The sequence below is a fragment of the Poecilia mexicana genome, unplaced genomic scaffold (assembly GCF_051168715.1).
Source record: "Poecilia mexicana isolate PSO_F unplaced genomic scaffold, ASM5116871v1 scaffold_7, whole genome shotgun sequence".
Taxonomy (NCBI): Eukaryota; Metazoa; Chordata; class Actinopteri; order Cyprinodontiformes; family Poeciliidae; genus Poecilia; species Poecilia mexicana.
This window is the reverse complement of record NW_028263376.1, coordinates 16,264,060-16,287,876: the sequence shown is the minus strand read 5'-3', so window position 1 is coordinate 16,287,876 and position 23,817 is coordinate 16,264,060. Positions and strand designations below refer to the sequence as shown.

At 38.0% G+C, this 23,817-nt stretch overlaps 1 protein-coding gene across 1 annotated transcript; it reads left to right on the top strand.

Annotated features, from left to right (window-relative positions):
• The first annotated feature begins 759 nt into the window (after positions 1-759).
• On the top strand, positions 760-23,231 carry cd34 (CD34 molecule). The gene is made up of 8 exons (XM_014991523.2): positions 760-1,084; positions 15,935-15,997; positions 16,138-16,355; positions 16,464-16,541; positions 18,873-18,984; positions 19,091-19,143; positions 19,422-19,568; positions 21,789-23,231. Exons 1-8 carry the CDS (start codon positions 1,003-1,005, stop codon positions 21,978-21,980), a joined length of 945 nt encoding a protein of 314 aa, XP_014847009.1. The 5' UTR covers positions 760-1,002; the 3' UTR covers positions 21,981-23,231.
• Positions 23,232-23,817: the final 586 nt, after the last annotated feature.

Genomic DNA, 23,817 nt, shown 5'->3' with positions numbered 1-23,817 from the left:
TCCAAGAGAGCGTTGGAGAATTATTTAGAGGGTCTTAAAAGAACCCAAAACAACATGGAAAAAAGCCGCAGGCCTCACCTACCTCAGTTGAGATCAGTGTTCATGATTCAACCATAAGATACAAAGACTTGACATAAAAGGGATTTGTAGGGAAGCACCATTGTAAGAACCACGGTTGATGACTTTTCTAGGAAATATTCTGCGTACCAATGAGACAGAAGTTGAGCTTTTTGTGTGTTTCCTTGCATTTGTTGTAAAATCAACAATGATTTCAGAAAAATAATACAATTTTAACAGTCAGTAACGCATAACCAATTCTTTTCATATTTGGCACAGGGATTTATTTTGGATGACTTTTAACACATTGAAATTTGTATTTGATCAGGTAATCTTTGTCTTGTTTTACAAATTGTATGACAATCAGAAACATGTGTGACAGAAAAGCAAAAACAGAACAAATCTGTAAGGAGGAAAATTGTTTTTTTGCAACAATTCTTCTGAGTACCACCACAAAGAACCTGAGTACCACCAATCAAACTTGTACCTCTGTTTAAGAAACATGACCCAGTACCAACAGAGCTGAGTTGAAACAACACCCAGCCTTCTTCCCAGAAACATCTCGTCACACTTTGCTGCCTGCTCTACATCCCTACACACACACACACACACACACACACACACCACACGCACACACGCACACACACACACTGACACACACACACTGAGAGTAGAGAGGAAGCAGGGGCCGTTGCTTTGGGGGAAATGGGTTAGCATGAGGCAGTTAGAAAAGGGGTGTGGAAAGAGCAGAGCAAGGGAGGCTGAAGGAGCGAGCTCGTATAAAGAGAGACAGAACACAAGCCAGGCTTTATCCTTCTCTCCTGTCCCGCTCTCTCAGACCTCACAAGAGAAGCTACCCCAGCCCACCGGCTCGCCCTCACTTCCCACAGCTTTTTTTCCCTTCAGACACAAAGTCCCGCCAGACGTGTCGAATTCGAACAGAGGATGGCCGCATCCATGTGGAGAATGAATGGGCTCTGCAGAAGCATGACTGGAGTTCTGCTCCTTTGCTCTCTATTGTTTAGCAGTGAGTAGTCTGTTTTTTATTATAGCATGTCTTTTTCACTGTTTCATTCACACCTTTAGTAGTTTCCACAAAGGTTTTTTTTATTATTCTTTTGTAGAATTTCAAGATTTTTTTTATTTGGTTTTGTTTCCACATTTTTAGGAAAGAAAAATTGTATTTATACGTTAGTAGAAATCCCATGCCTAATTTAGCATGAGGGGTTTTCATAAAGTAGGCTTGCACATGAACATGTAGACGTATTCTTAGTGGTGTGGTGGCTGCAGACACAAAGGATCTGCTCGGAGACGGAAAGTTTCAGTTGAAAATCCTTATGCTCTACATCCTGTCGAGCATCTGGGTGGAGCTACGTCTTTGAATTTGTGAAAAATGGATAAAGCCACATTAAAACCACATGCCCACCAAATAGACAATTTATTGTCTTTTCATTTTGTCAAAAATATATGTGATTTCATATATTTTTTGGAATTAATTGGAAATGAGGATATAAATCTATCCTCTACATGTGCTTTTTCATAATCTACCATGTACGTAGTAAATGTGCGCGCTTTCATGTTTTTGCATACTCACTGGCAGTATGCTCCAAATCAGTTCAAGGCATGATGCTAATTGCAGGGTGATGCATGGGTTGGAAGAGTTGTAAGGCGGTGCTGGTTTTACTCCAGCCAATTGTAACGACTTCTGCAGAGCTGCCAGGCCCCAGATGCATTTAAATATTTGGACTGACCTTGGGAGAACCAGGAGGAATATTGCAGATTGATGGAAAGAGCGAATCGTTTACTTTAACCGGGAAACGATCATGAGATGGTGGAACATGTTCATGACTTGTGCAATAAAAGGACATACCACAAACCCTATGCCGCAGCAGCAGAGAAACAGATGGTAATTAGATTTACATGAGAATTAAATTACGTTGGGTACTCCCAGTCAAGTCAAGTGTTTTTTTTTTTGTTTTTTTTTTGCTGCCCAATCTCACTCATAACAAACTTGGCGCCAAGTTCACTGCACGGCATAGAGCTTGGTCTCTATTTGTCAACTTAATCTGGAAAAGCAATAGAGCAAAAAATAATCCGCAGAGCCAAAAGGAAAATCCCCAAATGTGACTGCAAAACAGGCACAATGTGAAATGTGTGGCTCAAGTTTTTACCTCCAGTAGATAACATTGTTAATCCCAAATGCATAAACTAATGTAATCTCAAAAAGATCAGAGCTGTTTATGCAAAGACTATTTTACAAACCTCTAATCCCTAATCATGTTTGTTTTGAAGAGACGGCTGATCATCTATGAAATGTTTGTAAGAGGCATTGCTGCACAGTTAACATGACAAAAACACTGAGAACATTTCTGGTTCCTAATATAAGGCATTGAAATTTTTTTTACAAAATAGCATTTGCCTAAATTGTGGTATTTTTTTAACTTTTACCTCGCTTTACCTTTTTATCAGACAGTCATGCTGACCGGAAATGTTTTAGATGCTCTGTTCTCAGCACAGTGTTGACACAGGAAAATCACTGGTTGTGGACCACTCCCTATCTCCTTTTCTTATGTCAACAGTCACCAGCGTCAGAGAGAGTTCAGGACCTAATCAGACTTCTGTTATCTTGAAATAGCCTGAATCCCTGAAATTTCACAGCCGCTTAACCAAATGCTGTTTGACCTGGAAGCATTAAGCTAACAGCTATTCTGAGAGGACCCAACACTAATGTGGACTTTTACCATTTTGAAACAACACAAATCTACAAAGAGGTATAGAAGTTTATGTCAGTGTTATTTTACTAATGTGGCTGTCTGTGTAGCAGATTAACACAATTTGAACTGCCTTAATGGCACCATACAAATCACAAAAAGCAATCCAGATACTTTTAATAACATAAAACAGTTTTGTCATTACTAGTGCGGTTCCAATGCTACAAAATGTTGGTCAGATGCTTGGCCAGTGACGTCAACAGACGTTCAAAGACATGGACTGTTTTGATCTCTCATGCTTGATTAGCTTCTTTTGATCCTGATGAAAAACCCTCTTTATTAATTCTGTTCAATGCAGATTTTGTGTCTTGTTCAAGTTTGGGGAGAAATAACCAATCAGTCCATGCTTCAACAAATTTAGCACCAGTAATTATTGTCGTTCATAATCTGGTTTAGGAATGGAAAAAGTCCTTTTCTAGGCAAAGTTCATGCCCGCTAGGGGTATTGTTCATTATCTTCTTAAAATGGTGTAAACAAAGGTCAAATAGCAGGGTCACCTCATGCCTAGAGGAGGATGTCCTGCATGGTGCAGCTGGTCAGTTGTACTCTGACCAGCTGCAGGGTAAAGGAAACCATTAGCCCATAATGGAAGCCAATGGATGTGCTGGAACGTGTCTGGTTGGGAGCTGCTGCAGCTCCCGACTTGCGCAGCTTAAAGGATAAGGTCATAACCTTTTAAAGACAGATCCCTCAGGCCAATTTTTTGTTTGACAAGGTCAGAGGTGTTGTTTAGCTATTTTTAATTTTCCTGGTTGTAGAGAACAAGGCAAACATGTGGAAGATTAAGTTTTGGTCTTATCAGACTAAAATGGAACAGTTTGAGTGGCAGAAAACTAACACTGCTCATTACCCTCAATACAACATTATATTTTGGGATTACTTTTCTTAAGCATGGCTGTAGAAGCTTGTCTGAGTTGGCAGAAAGGCGGACAGATACACTCAGGTAAATGTAGGGGGGGGGAAACAGCTGGACAACAAAGGACTTGAGACCAGGCCAAAGGTTTTGCCTTCCAGGAGGACAAGAGGTTCAATGGACTGGTTTACCTGAAAACATACAGAATACATCTATCTGAAGCACTATATTGAGAAGAATGATCCATGGATGAAGTAGTTTTGTCTTTTTTTGTTTATTTGCATCTGGAGAGCACCAGAGAGCTACAGTTTCTTAACACAAATCTGAATCAAACAAGAGTAGGTGGTTGAGAGATTTTTGCAATACGCAAGCAACTCGATCATCCCGACTCTCCAGCAAACAGATTTGGTTTATATTCCCACTTCCCATGGCTGCCAGTCAGTAGTTATGCAGGCGTGCAAATATGCAGCAGTGAACTGGCCATGCTTTGCAGAGTTGGATGATGTCATTCAAAAGTTCTCAGAGTACGTTAAAAGTTGTGTGTCTCTCTTTCAGGGGAAAACCCAAGCTTTACATCTGCTCCAGCCAGGGAGAAAAACATCTTGTCTCGCTTATTTCACCATGTCATCCACAATGGCTCCTCCTGTTGCTAGAGTCAGGGCCTCTGGGCAGAGCAGAAGAAGCTGTGACAATTGCTGTTTCAGAAGGGCCACACTAAAACAAAGATTTGCACTCTTGTTTGGAAGATTCTGGTATGCAAAAATCCCCAGGAGATCAACAGATAACCTTTTGAGTCGCACCAGCTTAACTAATAAGAGATGTTAAAGTAAGGTCGAAGCATTTACTTAGACAACATCAACTCTCCTTCGACAGTTGAAACTTTTGCATCTTGGTTAGAAACTTTGCTCTGCCAATGAAAACACAGGCAGAATATTGCCACTCTCTTTCTCATGGCCCCAGGCTGTTGACCAGCATTCTTTAAGTCCCAAGATGTGATGTTAGAGTTTGAATTACGTCATCAGCTAGAGGGCGTGGGTCTTTATATAAGCTTTTGGCAGATAGTGGTCTTATGTCAGGCAGGGTGTGTGTCCATCTGGGCCAGAAATTGTGGCTAAAATCCTGCGTGAGCTTGCTAAGTAATTAACCTTAGAGTCTGGGTTTTGTCAAACTTCTCGTTACTTCAGAAACTTCTGCATCAAGATTAAAAATGGTCCAAATGTTGCAAAGCAGCTGCTATTGTCGAATCTTCTGTTCGTTCATTAGTACATTTAATGTGTCATTTTTAATGTATTTTCCTTTATCACCGACTGTTCCTAAGAAAACATTTCAACAGAAAACAAAACAACCACCTCCACTGATAAGTATTTTTTTTCTGGAAAGGGGGTTGCCTTGAGGGAAATAGGAACAGTGTTTACTTAAAAAAAAACTTAATGAAAAGCAGAAGCCATGCCAAAGTTCAGATCTTCCTTTCCCAATTACTGGCGTTCTGGAGAACGTATTGTTTCTTGTTCCCCTGGCACCCTGCTGCTGTTTTACAGCTGTTGGCTGTGACTGGCATAAAGTAGGCAGAAAAAAACTGCCAATTTTCAGCACTCAAAATTGTAGGTATATGAGCCACACCAATTTTGATCATGAAATCTCTGCTCTAGTCAAGGGTTGGACAACCTGTGCTAACATTAAAATTATATGGCTTCAAAACCGATTCGGTCTCCTTATTGTTTCTACAAGGAATTTTCTGACTGGAATTTTTATCACAGATTCTGAACTGAATCAGTTAAAACACTCTCATACTTCACTAAAGTTAATACAATCAATAACAATGCAGAGTGTGAAAACGTGGTAAATCTAAAATTGTGGTAAACTAACACCAAATAGAGTCTTTAATTAGGATTACACTTGACTCTCCAGACAGTAATGAGTCATTTCCTTTATATTGTTAGACTTTCTGTTTGTCGGCCTCTTTGTTGCTCCTACATGTTAACTAGATTCAGATAGCTGGAGGCTGTGAATACAGTTGCAGCTGAGACAGAGCATGAAGACTGGGTCAACTGTGAGTGCCTTGAGATGGGGAGGGGACCCTGCAGCACCCACTGTTTATTGAGAAGACTAAGAACAATAGGTGCTTTCATGCTAAGAGTCTCCAAAAGTCTTAGATAACATAAACAAGTTGCTAGATTTGTTGCTTGTCACTTTTTATTAAGTCACTTGAGGGCTAGCCAGGGACTAAGTTGTCTGCACAAGAAGAGATGGTCACATGTCCCAGCCAGAAAACTGCTACAGCTTCTTGCTAAATTTAAATGTCAATATAAAGGGTCAACAAGGCTTATTCCTCATGTCTGAAATTTGCGCAAATTTATTAAATCCCAGATTCCAGTCCATGCACAAAAAACAAACCGAGTGTTAAAAACTGGTCTTAGGCCTTTTAATGAGGTACCTAAAATAGGTTTTTCTTTTTTTTTTTCTCTCAAGCACAGAATAACCCAGTTCCTCTCCAGTATGGTGCTGCACACTGCCGGTCAGCTGAAAGTGGGACTGCTACATTTTTCTCTCACACAGCTTCAGCTGTTTGAAAGGAAAATAAAGATGGAAATTGAAGGGAATGCACAAACTCTGTCCTGGAGAACCAGGCTGTGCTGTACCTGCAGAGGGTTTTACTGTTTATCCACGGAAACAAAAGCGCCTAACGAGCCTTCGCTGGAGCCATTTGACGACTCGAATAATTGCTCCTGGTAATTACCATGGGCCAAATTGCATGCTATTAAAGGCACACTTTATACATCTTAATTAAAAACAAGGTCTGGCCTTTTATTACTCCAGGAAGTCTTGAGTTTGGACAACTATTTCCCTTATGTTACACGTGTGAATACTTAATACCGTGTGATTCCATGACAAGCACAGAAAGTTTATCAAATGTTTATTATGAAGTTTTGTTCTTCCACTTGGGCCTGGGCGTGTAGGGCCAGAGGTTCTAATGTCTTTGCGTAACCTCTTTCCCCTGCAGAGATCGGCGGCTGGAATGAGTCCACCAACATCTGCTGGTGTCGGCTCGGACACAGACAGGAGAGCAGTTAGCAGCTTCTTGAAGCAGCTGCTGCTGCTTCCAGCTTCTAATCCACTCTGAAAATGAACAGTCTGTTTTGGAAACAGGTTTAGAGTTTCACTGCCCGGCTCAAACTATTTTAATGAGTAAACTCGAGACTGAATAAAAACAGACATTTCTCAGAGGTCAATATCAATCATGAGGCAGTGTTTTCGGTTGTTGTGCCCCAGTTTCTACTACAGAAATGTAGTAAGAAGAGAGAGAATAGAGCAAAAGTATCTTTTGGGGGGACAACTTTTGTAACTTTTTCACCAGCCTGCAGCTCCTTTACTCCATTCTGATGACAGGATAGAACACAGTGGTCATGTTTTTTGCTCCAGGAGTTTGCAGTAGTTCTGGTGACGGATGATGTGCATGTGTAGTTCCCGGTATGTTTCCCTCTGCAGTTCAAAGGGGTCACTTCCTCTCTGGATGTGCACGGATATCATTCCTACACTGTCGTCCATTCTTTTCCATTTTTTCTTTCCTGAAAAACTATCGTATGTTTTGTTGGAAAACACAAAGGGTGTGGACAGAGAGGAAAAGTCAACTTTTACCTCCCCAAACAAAAATAGTTCTCATGTTCAAGGACCTCAGCATTGTCCCTACACATTACTTAATTTACATTAATATTTTTTCTTACAACAAAAAAGTTTGTTCACAAATAGGAGAAAAAACTTGGTTGGATAAAGATAATTGGCAACAAAATTATATATTTAGTTTCTTTGTATTTCTCTCAATTTTGTGAAGTTGAGAGAAAATGGTATGTTGATTAAAAATGTAATACACTGATTGGAGAAATAGACACATTGTCCAGTGAAACGGTAGAAAAGCTGAAGAGATCCACTCTTCAGGAAGGAGAATCATTGGCTGTGCACACAAGAAATCTAGCAAGAAGAAAAACATTGTTACAAAAGAAACCCCCTTAAGTGGGAAAAGCTGAACAGTAAAAGCAGACCCACATTATGCTTTTCATAAATCCAAAAGTCCACTGAAGTTTGTGGTTGTAACAGTTTACAAATGTTTAAAGGGCATCTGCAGCCTTAGTCTCAGCGTTTTTATTCTGTATCGTGTTTTCTAAAATGATCTTAAGTCAACCGCTTTCTGTTAAAGGAACATAAACAGAAAAAATGTGGTTGGAAGATTTTGGGGATCCTCTTTGGACATCTGGATGAGTAATGGAATGAGGGTGTGGCTAATGATGACATCCAAGGTGTTGTCTCTGCAGTCTGGGTGGAGGTCAAATCATAATCCCAAGCTTTAGGGCTGAGGCTTTCCTCCTCCTTCATGAGTTCACAGCACAGTGCGTACGCAGGGAGGGAAAGAGCTCCCAAAGGACACTTACAGCAGCTGCACCCTTTATTCTCCCCATCCATCTATTAGGGCTCCTCCCTTGTCTCCCCTAGGGAGGAAGCAAAACTCATCTTCAAATGCTATAATTTATAAGTGAAAAAGTCCTGTCACCCTGTTCCCACTCTCAGCTGGAGCAGTTTAATCAAGTGTGACAACAATGTTTGCGTTTGCAGCCATTTCCTGCAACAGCCTGGCCCTAAATTTAAACACAGGGATGGTAGTAACAGTGGCAGTTACACCTCAGTGCAAAAAGCTGTGACAGATGGGCAAAGTTGGGAGATAATAAATATCTAGATGTAGTGCAAATGCAGACGGAGACATGCCGCGTTTGGTTGGTTGCTGTTTTAGATTCATGTGAGTTCAGGTTAAAAAAGGAGCAGGGAAACAGGAGTGTTACCAAGGTTAACATAAACTTACTAACTGGTCAATTCTGGTGCCTACACTTACTATCATTATTTTAGACTATGGACTGCACTCTCTCCAGAGAAAATCATGTTACCTAGCTTTTCCAGTAAAGATGAGTTCACAAAATGCTGTTACTGCATCTGCTAGCCAGCGAGGGGGAGGATGAAGGGTTGTCCCCAGTGAGAGCTGGTGGAGGAGGGGCTGAGAGGAGGATGTCTGAAAGGAAATGAAGGAACCATTTTTAAAAACATTCTAACTAGCCTTCACAATACTTTTAGTGTGAGAGTTGATGATAAGGCCTGGGCCTCCCTCCTCCGGCTAATCATCACACCTCCCTGCTCTCCCATGTGTCTTCAGAGACTGGGAAGTTCATGGCAGCGCATTCCAGGGTTGAGAGATTGGATCTGCCATAATTAATTAAACGTTAGTTTGTCTAGGAAATCTTTATTGTTACTTATCTTCATAACCCAACTTCTCTATTGCGTAATACATGGGTTCAAGTAAATAACACTCCAGTGTTTATTGGTGTAATACAGTAGAAAACACAGTTTGTTCTCAAGCTTTAACCGGGCTGTCGTGGATATTTTTATGCATTCCAAACATTCAACAAATCAGAATATCATTGAAAAGTTTATTTCATTAACTTAATTCACAAAGAGTAGCACAATATGCAGATTAATTAAGCACATTTAAGATCTGAATATTACATCCAACCAATAAAAGATAGTCAGCATAAATCTAGGCTAATTAAAAGTATGTTTAATCTTGGCTCTTAAAAAGTAGAAACTGACAAACAAGCCTCATCACTATGTACATTTTGATTTATTTCCTCTTTTTTTTCTTTTTTTAAAGAAATGTAGTCTTTTGCTTGCAAGACTAATTTGTAGTTTGGACATATTTTTCAGCTGGTAAAAACTCTTAAAGCTCTAACACTAAAACAAGCCTCATCCATCACTAAAAAACACTGCTGTATATTTAGATTTGGCAAATTATGAGCAGTAAACATGTTTAGCAGCTAACTGCAGACTGGTTGCCTGAGCAGATAGTCAAAGTATTTGCCGCTAGCTTATGTTCAACTGTTAGATAGTTAACATTATTTTCTTCAGAAATGAATGGCAAAGGGCTTTAATATGCACAAAAAGCACTGCAGAGCTAACACTAATTATAATCTATGTATTGATTATCCGGGTAACTGAATAGATGTGATAAATAACATTAGAACTGTACAAATTCACACAAACCCAGAGGTTACATCATAACATTATGCTTTCATTCCCCATCTTGAAACTCAGTGGGAAGAGTCTAAGGTTATGTTTCTGTATGTTTTCCTGTGTTTGTGTTAAGACCGAAGTTTTCCATGGTTTTCACTGATGCTGGGATGTCTGACTGGAATTAGTGGGAGATTCCTTACACAGTGGTGGAGTGCTAAAAATGTCTACATCCATGCCTAGAGACACATTTTTATATAAAACTGATTTAAGAAAAAATCAATGAGCAGGAAACTATATATATATATATATATATATATATATATATATATATATATATATTAGGGATGTGCCGATCAGGTTTTTTCCTCCCGATACCGATACCGATCACCCATGGATACCGATCACCGATACCGATCACATAATTATTATTATTATTATTATTATTATTATTATTATTATCATAAACACTACCGGTTACATTATGTGGAAAAAGGAACCATGAATTCAACTTAATTTAGACAAAAACTGGTTTTTAATAACTTTTTCCAAGAACAAAACAAAACAGGCATTGTGCAAATTGTACTGCTATTGATATACTATCTTTAACAGACTGATAACATATGAAGGCTCTGAAGAGGCTAAATAATACAAAGAGCCAAAATAAAACCTCTCAACATTGCCAAGAAGTTCAAGTATAAAACTTAACATTCAAAGGCAAAAACAGGTTCCATTACAATAAACAATCCAGAGTTACTGAATGAAAACTTCCTGTTAGCATGGCGGCTAGCTGATTACTGCTAGCTCTGATTGGCTGTTTCTGACTGAGCGGAGTAATTATGCAGATCAGGGAGGAGATCGATTATTTTTTCAGAGATTATCTGTCTCATGTTAGGACAACTAAAGTTTTAATATGTATGTAAAATGTATTTTTTAGGTTAGATGCTGCAGCTTTAAGCAGGTTCGGCGTGAGAGTCACTACCAGGTGGAGCAGAAGCGAAGCTCCTCTGTGAAATATTACTATCTGTAGCGTAGCAGCGGTTCAACAGGAGAGCAGAACCAGCGTCTTACATCGCAGCTCGAAGATTTAAATAATTTTCCAGGTTATTTGTTTAGCTTTCTGACCGTCATGCTAATCCGGGTGAGTGTTTGTAGCTGTGCGCTGCTTTACCTGCTATCTGATCCTCCGTATGTCTTTTTTACTGCAGTGAACCTCGATGTAGCCAAACTCCGTCAAGTATGGCATTGTTTTTATGTCGTATTAGCTTCGTTGTGTTGATGCATTTTGACGTGCTTCAATTTTCCGCCACAACACGCAAACCTCCCCATTCACTCAGTGCGTTATAGTTACACATCGCTTAGGATTTGCTGCTGCGCGTTTGCGCAGAGTGAAGGAAAGAGGAGACCAGCTGCATAGGCAGGTTGGAAATGAGATGATCGGTATCGGCAACAAGAGCCAATGATCGCCGATCACCGATCATGCACTTTTTCACGAAAATCGGCCCGATTGTGATCGGTGACCGATCGATCGGCACACCTCTAATATATATATATGTATGATTCAACAGAAGTTAGACCTTCTGAAGATTATAAAAAGTGAAAGAGAAGATAAAATAGGATAATAAAGTCAATTCAGCATAGAACATAAATAAGATAGTTCCATATTGTTGCACTTTTGAAAAAAGCAGTAAGACCAACAGGGGGAAAGTAATTAGCACCCACAATTTGTGAGTTGTGCAAATGAAATGCATGCTCTTATTGTGATATTGCCACCATCATGTTTCATGGGGTATGGTGGCACCAAAACATTTTGGCATGATCTGACCAAAACAGCGCTTGCTGTGTGCCTTACATCTGGCTTTCTCTCAATAATGTTTTTTCCTCCCCCTGGTTGCTGTATAAATTCCAGATTTTTCAAAAGCATGACTAACATGCTTCATTTCTACTAGGCATTGCATCACAGTTTGATATAATGGCCTCATGGTCCGGCGTATTCAGGAGAGCGTTTCCTCTGCTAGTTGGACTCTCATTGGGCAGGTGGGGTTAATCCTAAATGCCTAGAGAGGCATCATACAAGCACAAAGACAAACGAGGCAATAACTTTTACATATCTCCTACTTCAGACTTTTACACCTGTGGAGTTCATTCTTAGTTCTTTGCATTGACTATATATAGTCTATACTGTTGGAAAGGGATTGTGAAAATGATGTTGGAACATGATCTTGTTTTTGATCTGATGTTAAATAAATAGAGTGAATTCAGGTCCCCCGTGTTTAAGGGATTGTAAACACCTCAAACATTTTTAAAAAACTTTGTGACCTTATATTGTCAGCAGTCCACAAATCACATTGCTAAAAACTGGAGGAAAGTTTTGGTTAGATGTTACACACTTACTGTCTTTATGGGAATTAAGCTTAAAAGGGAAGCCTGATCCCTAATACTCATTCACTGCCTTTCTTTCTTCTTCAAGGCTGTCATTATATTATTTTGTATTCAGACAGTTTCGCCTCTGTTTGGGTGGCTGTAGAAAATCTGCACGTTTTTAAGTGGAAACCGTTTAGCCAAAGTAGTTTAATAACATCTGTTTAATAGATTTACAGAGTTCTAGACTGTTTGTATTTAACTATAATCATCAGATGATTTAACCCAAGCCAAGTTCGTTTACCTCACATGAACTCTTGAAAGGCTCTAAAAGCACTCTTGTTTTTAGTGCTTAACTTACGCGCCTAAACAATGCTTAAATGTATTATAAGTTAACTTCAAAAGAAGGATCCACCCTAGGACATGTTTGGTCTAGACATCTTGCTTTTACTGATTAACTTAACAGGAGGTTTCACTCTACAGGACAAGCTGCAACTGGAAATAACTAAGAAAGGAAGTGGGAAAATAGGAATTGTCAAAGGATTTTTGTAATTCTTTTCACATTTCCAGTGAAACTGGTAGATTTCCAAAATTAAGAATGCTTTGTTCCTGCATTTATATTCAAACATTACATAGAGCAAATCATTTGGAAGTACATATTTTAGAATATCAAAGTGCTGTAACTGGATCTCCTATTGGAGTTTGTACAATCTGCTCCCATCGAACAGTCTCTGCTTCAAGGATCTTGGTGTCTTGTTCATAAATGACAGAATAAAGCAGGAGATTGAAAGCCCAGATAGAGGCTTCGTCTGCATATATGTGAGCAATTGTACAGTTTTTTGTGTTAAAACAAAAGCTTATCAAAAAAGTTACTGTCTCAATTTATGGTTCAACTATGGTCAGGAGATGTGGATCATTGAATTCAAGAAAAAGATCCCAGGATTCACTTACATGTTCATCGACATCCATGTTTTAATGCAGAACCAAGATCACTTGCTTGGTCCCCATCAGCGAAGCATGTGACATGAGGAATGTGTTACAATCCTTGGAATAGAAAAAATAAAATTGCTGAAAATTTTAAAAAGCAAAAACTCCAATAGTCCAGAAAAGTCTTGATAGTTGCATCTCTAAGCTATTCTCTTCTTGGAACACTTTAAGATCCCCAAGAATAATCTGGAAAATATCTTTTTGGGGGATGGGATGTTTGGGTTTCCCTCCCGGACTTGTTGGCCCCGTGACCTGATCTCAGATAAGCAGAAAGCAACAAATGAACTGATGTTTTCTTAACAATCAAAGCAACAAGGCAAGAATTTAAAAACTAAGCACATGAAACAATAAAAGGCATGTTGAGAGAATTTAGCAACTTCAAGTTTAAAACTCCCAATAGAAAATCATAATTTAAATTCATCAGTGAATAAAATGATTGAATTTGCAACTGTAATTCCTTCACTGTTTATTTCTCCTATTCACTCCACCTTAATTGATCATATAAATATTGGTAATACATCACGTCATTACATTTGCAATGTAAATCCAAAAATGTAAATCTAAAACATTCTGCGTTGACCTTGTACTCTCTGCATGCTTCATACTTTTCACAATAGCCCCAGTGTCACACAAGTCATGTGTCATTTCATGCTGCATTCCCTTTTGATAGTTTGTGACCCCAAGTCAAAACAAGCTGGAACGCTCCATCACGCTGCTTCTGAATGCTGCTAGCACATAGTAGAAGTAATTGGTCCCTGTGTGTTTTTGGTTAAGAAAAAAATGACCTTCAGAGCAAAGTAAGATTTTAGTTTGCACCCACATTCTAAGCTTATAGGTCTTGGTAAAATGTTTTCTTGGACACACTTTGCAGTGTGTACCAACAACAACAACAACAACAAAAGAGAAAAACTAGAGAAACAGAGAAGGAAATACAAGAGAACACAAAGTTTAGGAGTTAACGAGCCAAAATAAAAAGCCATCAATACAAGCACATGTAGAGCACAGGGAAACTGCAGAAAATAAAACAGAACAAGACAGACATTACAAGTTGCCTTTAAAAAAAGGAGAAAAACAAGACAATGAAAATCTTGACAAATTTGATACTAAAAGAAACATAATTGGCCTCATTCATTTTAAACTCGGCATGGATTTAGGAGCAGTAAATAGCCTCTGTGTAAAATCCAAAAGCGGCCGATGAAACCATGTGTTCACGAGTCAATCCCAGCACATGAACTGTTGGATTCAGATAAAGCAAAAATCTGTAAAAATGGTCATTTAGGCACCATGGCCCCAATTATTTTAGGTTTTGTCACCTGTAGAACAGACTCTCAGGTTGAAAAGGTTATTGAAACACAAGATTGACAGTAAAAGGAAAAATATAGAACAATTTCTCAAACAAAAGACCTCTGCAAATGTGTATTATCTTCATATTTTAGTATCCTACTTTCCCAAAATTAGTTACAACAGCCACAAATTAGAACTTCTGAATTTTCCAGCTTTCATCTGACAGATATCATTTTTTGCACAGCACCAAATCAAACCTGCATGTCCAGTGGAATCTTGTGCAGAATTACATGGACCAAAAACAATGTCGCATACAAGAGTCGCTAAAGCTAAGCCAAAAGAGATCCATCTTCCCTACAGTACTAGTCCATGATGCCCAGTGTCCAAATTCATGTTTTTACTCTTGCGGTATCTAAATGTTTTGAGAAGCTGGCCAGAGTCTTGTGTGATTAAAAAGTTGTTATTCACCTAATTTATTTACCAAAACATGCTGCAGCCATGTACATCTTGCAAGTATGCTTGCAACATCTGCAGGCATACTTGCTGGCATAAACAATCCAGAATTAGGATAAAGTAGGAAGGAACTGGGCAGCGAGGAAAAAAACTAAATGGCAGTTGTTCTAAGTTTTAAGCTGCATCTGAGTAACTGTTGTTATACAATATATTTACTGTCACTTCATTTAGTCTTATTATCCAGCTGAAAATCCTACTGCTGTTTGTTCGCATAAGCATTTGTTGGTAAATGTCAAGTAACCAAATTAAAAATGTCATAATGTTTCTTAAAAATATAGAAACCACAGCAAATGAATATTTTTGCTTAATACCCAGGAAGTGGTCGGCTTATCCCACATAATAACAAAAACGTAATTGCAGTTGCCAAGGGGATTCCCCCAGCATGTTTCAGCAACCCAGCAAGTCAAAACGTTGCTTTGGTGGTTGTGGCTCATACGTGTATCACAGCAATGAATTAATCTGACTATCCTGTCTGAAACCACTAATGTGTGCTCCCATTGATATACTTTGTTTCACTATCTGCGATCTTAGGCTAGTCTTGTGTACTAGCTGTTTAAAAGAGTCAAAATGCTTTTATAAAGTTAGAAGCACACAAAGTGTTGAAAAGATCCTACATAGTGATGAGACAAGGACTTTAATGTTCTGCACAACCAGCTGGCATTTAATCACATGTACTTCACAGGTTCATACAATTACATTGTTTTAGTACACAATCTGCTGTCTATAAATATTGTCTCTTAGATGTTAAGTTTTTTTTTTCTTTTTTATCTTGACAAATAACATGTTTGATGAATGAGGTTCAATGACATAAGAAGGTGCAGGAGATCATGTTTCATATTCCTCAAAACTGCATTAGCAATCTCAGTCACACTTACTGATATTTCTTTAATCAAATATATCACAGAAAACGCTGCTTTGAATCTTTAGCTTGGATCAAATATTCAGCAAAAAGAAAGGAAAATGCTTGGAATTGTAAACTATCTTGATACTGTATCTTTGCTATATGCACATGAGAGTACTTCAAGTTTTTTTTGTTTTTGTTTTTCTTTTTGTTTCTCTACAGGTGAGGTGATATGTGAAGACGTTTCAGCCCCACCAACCCCATCCACAAATACTTTTAATGCTGGTGAGAAATTTGGGATAAAAATGCAATTGTGTAACTTTCAGTCATTTGAAAGACATGAGTGAATTACTGCTGTTAACGGTCAAAGAGTTAAAACTTTTCACAGCAAGTGTCAAGGCCTTATTTCTGTATTATGTCCGCAGGAAGTGGTACCACACCTGCTGCTCCTGTGTCCACTGCTGCGTCAGACCAAGGCGCCGCTCCCGCTGATGGATCCAGTGGAGATTCTGTAGGTTCTACTGTTGATCCAACAGTTGTCTTGACAAGCAGACAAAATGATCAAGCTAGAGCTGCCCCGGAGAACTCCAATGATCCTCCCAGTTTGAAGGTCATCACAGAGAAAGCACCACTGAATGTGGTGGTAAGGATCTCATTGAGTTCATGTTTTAAAACCTGTCAGAGCTCCATGAGCAACAAAAAACATTGAACCTCATGAAGTGTGATTTGATCTTTCTTTCTGTCTTTGCAGCCTACAGTTGTGTGTGTCGGAAAGGAAGAAATCCCTGAACAAAGTGCTGTTAAGGCTCAAGTAGGAACAAAGAGCTGTGTGAGTACAAGTGTTTGTCTCGTTTATAGCTTCTTTAAATTCCTCGAGATGCCTGACAACTGTCGATAATATGACGCTACCAGCAGCTGCAATTTTTGGCATGCACCAAAGGAGAAGAGAAAGTTAAACTTTGTGTCACTCCGACTGGCTTTATTCTATTGGAAGAAGACCTTTACATGACCTTCTGTGACGTGCACCGGGATGAAGATGAATCAGCTCGCAGGGGTCTCAAACTCCAGTCCTCGAGGGCCACTGTCCTGCAACTTTTAGATGTGCCTCTGATGCGCCACACCTGAATAGAATAATTAGGTCATTAGCAAGGCTCTGGAGAACTGATCTACACAAGGAGGAGGTAATTAAGCCATTTCCTTCCAGTGTTTTGTACCTGTGCCACATTTAAAAACTGCAGGACAGCGGCCCTTGAGGACTGGAGTTTGAGACTCCTGAGCTAGAGTGTGTAAAAAGTGGTCCAGACTTTTCTCAGACATTCCTTAGCTGTCATTAGTTCTTGTCTTGTCATGAGTGTCAGATATTTAATGCACAGAGATCCTTACTTGTTCTGGGATTACTTAAGATAAATGCCGACATTCAACCTTTAATACACATTTACAATAGTCTTTAACCCTAACCCCTTAAAAAATAGATACATAAAAACCTAAGCAACTGTTAATCCTCATCAAAGTTTATTTTGTCCAAATTCTAACACCTGATAACAGTGATAAGTATATATATTTTTTATTATATAATACTTTAATCTTATACCCTACCTTATCACAGTACTACCTAAGTTGCATTTCCATGGTTTTACAAAATGTCTGACTTTAAAAACTGATGGAAAAAAATATGCATTAAATGGTAGTATTTAAAACAGGACTACTGACAGGAAACTCACACTAGATACAAAGGGAGTGTGTAACACGTAAAAAAAAAAGGAAATGCAGATAATTTCTTTTCATTAAAGCAAACTGTAATGCAGTCAACCACCATGGCATATATCCACACTAACTGTGCAAGACTCCACTGCTGAAGAAAAGTCACATTGAAACTTATTTAAAGTTTGTGTTCTTGCAGTTCTTTATTTATTGACCACAGATTAATTAACTTAATTAATTAAAGTGATGATATTTCTCATAAATAAACTTCATTTAATTACTCTATGTAAACACTCTGTCTGTACTGGTGAAGAATCACTCACTTCAGCATGCTAAATGCACGATGGTTCAAATGGCTTCCTCTAAACCAGCCATTATTTCATCCAGTTATCGTTTGATATCTGATTGGTATAGAACAATTCAACTGAATGATGTACAGGAGACACATTCTCTATGCAAAATATGGGTAAATCCATATTTGAAATGTATGACATATCTGGACGTTTTATAAAATTAAGCCTAATTACTTCATGTTTAAGCCAACGTCAAACAGGTTTTTAGATATACAAACATACATGGCTAAATTTTAAACAGCATAACAAAAACCTAACCAATAAGTACACTGAATTTGTATTTTCAGAGCTGTGGATTTCTCAAGACACAAAAAGTGTTTGTTTGCTCACAGCTACGACACAGCAAGGTCACGTCTGAGCACTATGCTCAACTGACTAGGTTTGTTGCTATGACAACTACCTACAAAAGTCAATCTAGTGTAGAAACCGCATCAGACACAAACCATCAAACATGAAGGCAACTTATTATAAGCAAGGAAACTAAAAGCCCAAAATGCCAGGTGGTTTAAATTATATTCTAACAAGACCTGCTCAGTGAAAGGAAAATTAACTCTTTTAAGCCATGTTCATTGTTCAGTTTTATAATTGCAACGCAAATTAGTGCCACAAAAATAAATATATTTGTGAATGGAATCTGTTATACATAAAAATATGTAAATGATATTGTACCACAGGAGATATCCGACTGGTTTTATTTACTTCTCACATGTTTGTTTCTATCCTTAAACAGCCAAGAATTTCCACAGAGTCCAGCTGTGGGCCCACTCCCACCTAAGTGGGGATTTGGGGTTTGTTCATAAGGCTCTTTTGAGGTCATTGAGCGCTGTGTGGCTCCTATCACAGTAGAAGAATGAACTAAGAGTTGCGCAAGGAGGTGATTTCATATATCTGGGATACGACTGGGTAAAACAAGGGGTGGTTAGAAAGATTTTGAATAGGAATTTGTCTTCTAGCTTGAAAGAGAGTTATTTGTGAGACCACTTTCTTAAGTATGTGTTCAATTAAGCTTCATTTTTATTTAATGTCTTAATGGTCTTTTATTACTTTGAAACTGTGGTTAATAAAATAGAAACTAAAGAAGCAGATATGTTTCTTTTTCCTTACAGAACGAAACAAAGGCCATCATTGAGGAAACCCCAGCACCGTGGTGCAGCTCTGACAAATGTGATCTGAAAATCTTCCAAGAGAACAACAATATCTTGATGACCAGCAGTGATGGTAACTAATGATAACATATGATAAAACAATTTGAAGTTTTTATTATTTATTTTGCCCCAACACCAACTAACTATGGATGCATATCTGAACTTTTCTTGATCTGCAGCTAAACTGTCTTCTTTGGTTGAAGCACTCAAAACTGAAGCTCTGAAAACCGAGGTGAGGGAGAGCATGGAATGCGATGACAACATCATTAAGCTGATTTAAAATTTAAAACCCTGTGCATTTTTATTATAGCTTAATCATTCTCAAAATGCTTTCCTGTTTTATTATTTTAATCAGTGATTTATTAGTAGACTCTATAATGCCAACAGCAAATAAAATTTTACTTCAAAGCTCTAGGATACCAATTGAGAACTAAATCTGTTTTACTTCTATTGACCACATTTTACTTCTCTTTTTTCTCTCCAATATTTTTTAATAAAACATTCTTGTAGTTAAAGTTGGAAAATGTTGGCGTCCCAAAATCATCAAACACGTCTGTATTTGTTGGAGTACTGGTCACTGGTCTTCTTGCTGCCCTCGGCATGATTGTGGGATACTTCAAGTGTCAACGGAAGCCTGACGCTAAGGGAGAAAAACTGGTAAGAATGTTTTTTATTTATTCTGTTTCAAGTTTGTCACAGTACCCTCCTCACTTATTTGTGCCCCTGGTAAAAATGCATAAAATGCTTTATTCTACATTAACTGGTAACTATCTGGTTAGTCCAGACTTTTTGGATGAAGTTTACTTTTGTAATGTTTACTCTTAGTCTCCTCCATTTGGGTAAATGCAGATCATTCTTTAGCCAACAGCTAAAGATATTAGTTAATGCAAGTGGCACCAAAACAATGAAGATTTCTGTCTTGAAAAAGTTCCAGCTTCAGAAATATTAATGCGGTCCTTACTGAGAGAAAACTGTTTTATGAATCATCCTACTGTCATCACCAAACTGGAAATTAGGATGTGATGTGATGTGCAAATTATTTTCCCTGTGAAACAACTGCTGATAACAGAACCTGGTAAATGTACCTGGACAGAGAAACTGTTTGATATAAAAGTGATGCAGTTCAGACAAATGAGATTATATTGATTTTACATTGTGTATCTTTGGAAGTGCACAGTTGGATTGAAAAGGTTAAAGATTCCTACTTAAGTATGTGACAATAATTTAGCGTTTTCCTATTAATTACTTTTAAAACTTTGGAAAATGGAGCTGTTTAGAGTCTGTAGTAATTTGCCTTGGTATTCACCTCACCTGGACTAATAATAATTACATAACATTTTATTCACGAGCCTTCTTCCTATAATTTAATAATAGCTCTGGCAATGGCCAGATCCCATCTGATTTATGGTTGTATATCATTCTTTTGCACATACGATTGGTTTCTTTTTGAGCTTCCCAATACAGATCCCATTTTTGGATCTGTATGTCAGAACTCTAATGAAGTAACACTAGAATATCTTAAATCAAAGCAGCAGCAAAGTTTTCTTGTAGAAAATGCCTGGCAGTGCTCCAGTTGGGGAAAGCAGCTGGCCAACCATCAGACGAGCTGCAGAGAAAGACGATGTTCTTCATCCAGAGCCCCACACCCTGCTCTTCACAGCCTGGTGCTTTTGCGATGATCTACCCAGCTGTTTCCCTGTAACTCTCACATAACATGACAGAGATCGTTCTAGAGGCTGTATTTTGTTTGTGTGTTTATGGGTAGTGCTGGAAACATTCTGGATTATTGGGTCCATCTGTCTTAGTGTCTAATCAGAACATGAAAACCGCTTCATATTTGATGCATTTGTTGTTTGATCTGTTGAATATGATGAAAAAATAATATGTTTTCCTTAAACATTTAAGCTCATGTACCAAACTATCATAGTGCACAGGCAAAAATATTGACTTTCGTAAGAAAGTAATTTTATGCAGACAAATTTTCACCCTCATATTTCTACTATTGCTTTGGATCATTTTGGTCTAGAGTCAGTGGGTCTGTTAGTGGGAATATGGTTACAGAAAATGTTTCACTGAAGGCATTTCAGTCAAAAAGGGCAACAGCAGCTATTATGAATATCCTAATTTCTTCAGTTAACCACCATGTTTTTGCTTATTTGTTGTTTAACAAATACAACAAGATTATTTTCTGTTCTGTAAGTGCAATTAAATGTTTTTTTTTTCAATTATGAATTGAAAACTGTAGATCAGACTTCCACATGTGAACATTTCTTAATAAAGATCAGAATATTTGATGGTGTGTTTATCCCTTTCTAACACAACTGCATGTTACAAAGGAGTCAGGCTTTTGACTATTTTTTAAATATATTTTTGAGGATTAAACTGTCATGTATTGGGGTTTCTTATTATAAATAAATTCTGATTTTGAACTTAATGACACATCAGCTCCTACAAAAAAAGTGCTTGAGTGCTTTTCACTCAGGCATAGCGTTTGTCACTTTCAAATGCTTGTGTTCAAGTGGCTAGAAATGTCATTTTAAGCTTTTTTAAATTGTTTTTCAAAAGTCATTGCTCATGTCATTCTTTCTTGATTTGTTGATACACACATAAATAGTTTATGGATTAATAGTGGACTGATTAATTAAAAAAGCTTAATTAGTTACTACTTAATTATCTAAATGCTTTACAAGGCAAACGTGTTGCTTTTACACATTATTTGCCTTTTGTTGATAAATGTACAATGGGGCAGTGCATTGTGTACATTTGAGATTAAAGATAAAAATATAAAATCAGTAATTGGAATAGAAAAGAGAACTTGAGATTAAAAAAAGGCAATATTTTAATCTTTTAAAATGTTAAATTGTACTGTTGCTGCAGGCAGAGAAAGCCTTCCCAGTGGATCAAGAGAATCAGGGGAACACCCTTGCGTCTGAGGCCCCTCTGATCCCCCCTCCAGAAACTCAGGAGAAACCCAGCGTTAACGGAGAGTCCCTGGAGGCGGTTAAGATCGAGACTTCTCCTCCCACCAACGGCCACTCCACTGCAAAGACGGCAGACACCGAGCTGTGAGATCGCCCCACAACTGCTGCAGTCCAGGAACTTCCTCCCGCTAATACATTTATCCACACAGATGCATACATGCCCACACAAAGAAATTTGGTATCTCATCCTGTTGAGCCAGAGAGGCCACAGCAAAGGAAACAGCAGGGATTATAATAACCTCTCTCAGAGCTACACAGCTCTACTGTGGTTCTCTTCCTCATTGGCTGTTTGCCTCAACAAACATTAGGAAAACTAGTCTGATTATAAAAATATTGGGAGATAAAAATAGTGCTGATGATGACGAAGATAGTCCCTGGGTTTTTGACGGCAGCCAGACTGAGACCGACAAGAGGAGGTTGGCAGCTCTTCTTTTTAAATTAGTCATCACAAACTCTTATGAAGACTGCAGCCAGTGACATGCTGCTGCATCCAGCAGCCTAACACCTGTCATCTGGCTTAAACTCGCTACAATTCCTGCAACACAGCATAAGCACATGGATAAAAATGTCTTTAAAAATTTACAATTTTTTAAGCCAGAAAAGACAAAATAGAGCAAAGCATGGTAAATTTACAAACTTGTCTGACAAAATAAACCCACTGTAGATGTTCAAATGTTTGCTGCATGTGAGTGTTAACATTTACTAGGATCTCCATCGTACATAGGCTGTATATATCAGTACATGCATCTAGGCTTTCATTTTTCATTTTGTATTTTGATGACTTGATAAAAGTGTCAACGTGTGAACATGAATGTTAGCCATTAAAACCTGTACAGTTTTATGAAATTAGTTGTCGTTTGAATGAGCTTCAGTTGAAGAAGAATCAAAGTTTCTTTTCTTCCTTTTCTCTCGAAGAGGTTGAACCAAGAGGAAACCGTCAAATAAAGTGATCAGCCAAAAGGAGAAAAGATCAACTGATGATCACTCAGCTTTTTTGTCATGTTTCTCAGTGTTATTCTCATTTTAGTATATAACTGTGTTGCTTATCTACTTGGCATAGGAGAATTTATGCCTCATATGTCAGTTCATAACCCATGTTCTTAAAACTAGACTTGTTTCAACTAAATAATGCTTGATCTTCATGATACTCAAGGTTGTGACTGTTGTTTTTTATTATTATTAATATTTCTATGGGTTTCTTTTTTTCCAGTTTTCTTCTTTGGAAACGTTTTGTAACATTTTTAAAAAAATACACTTCAAATTTTGTAATGTAAACATTGAAAAAGCAAATTCACAAATGCTTGAATTTTGTAAAAATAAATAATCACAATTTCTCCTCCTTTTGCTTTACTTTGTGCCAAATCTTTCCTTGAATGGGGTTTCTACGATCTTACAATGTAAAGCAGAAATAGAAAATTAGATTTGATCATTTTCTAGGTCTAAGAAAAAAAAATCTAAATATTTATTCATATGTTTGTAACCTTTGATTTACCATCTCACAACTTGAGCTGTAATCCAACTCATTCATCGTTTTAGTTTTTGAGTTTCTGACTGACATACATAAACAATCAAAAAATATTAAATAAAATATTTTTTTTGTATTTGACTAAAGCCTTTTCAGAGCTGTATGTTATATTTTAATGTCATTCATTCTTCAGAAATATACCCAGAGTGCTGATTTATTCATACATGTTTGAGAAATTCTGGAATCTCCCATGGCAACCATTCAGGGATGTCTAAATGCTACAATACTACTTTACCCAAAGCTCCATCTCTAGCGGCAGCAGCAGTAAGCAAACACCTGGTGGAACACCTGGTGTGGTCTGGTGTGCACTCCTGTCACACCAGACCATGAAATAGCATACAGAAACATCATTAAAGGCATCATGGAGGAGCATTGTTTTTATGATGTTCTGGGGCGTGTC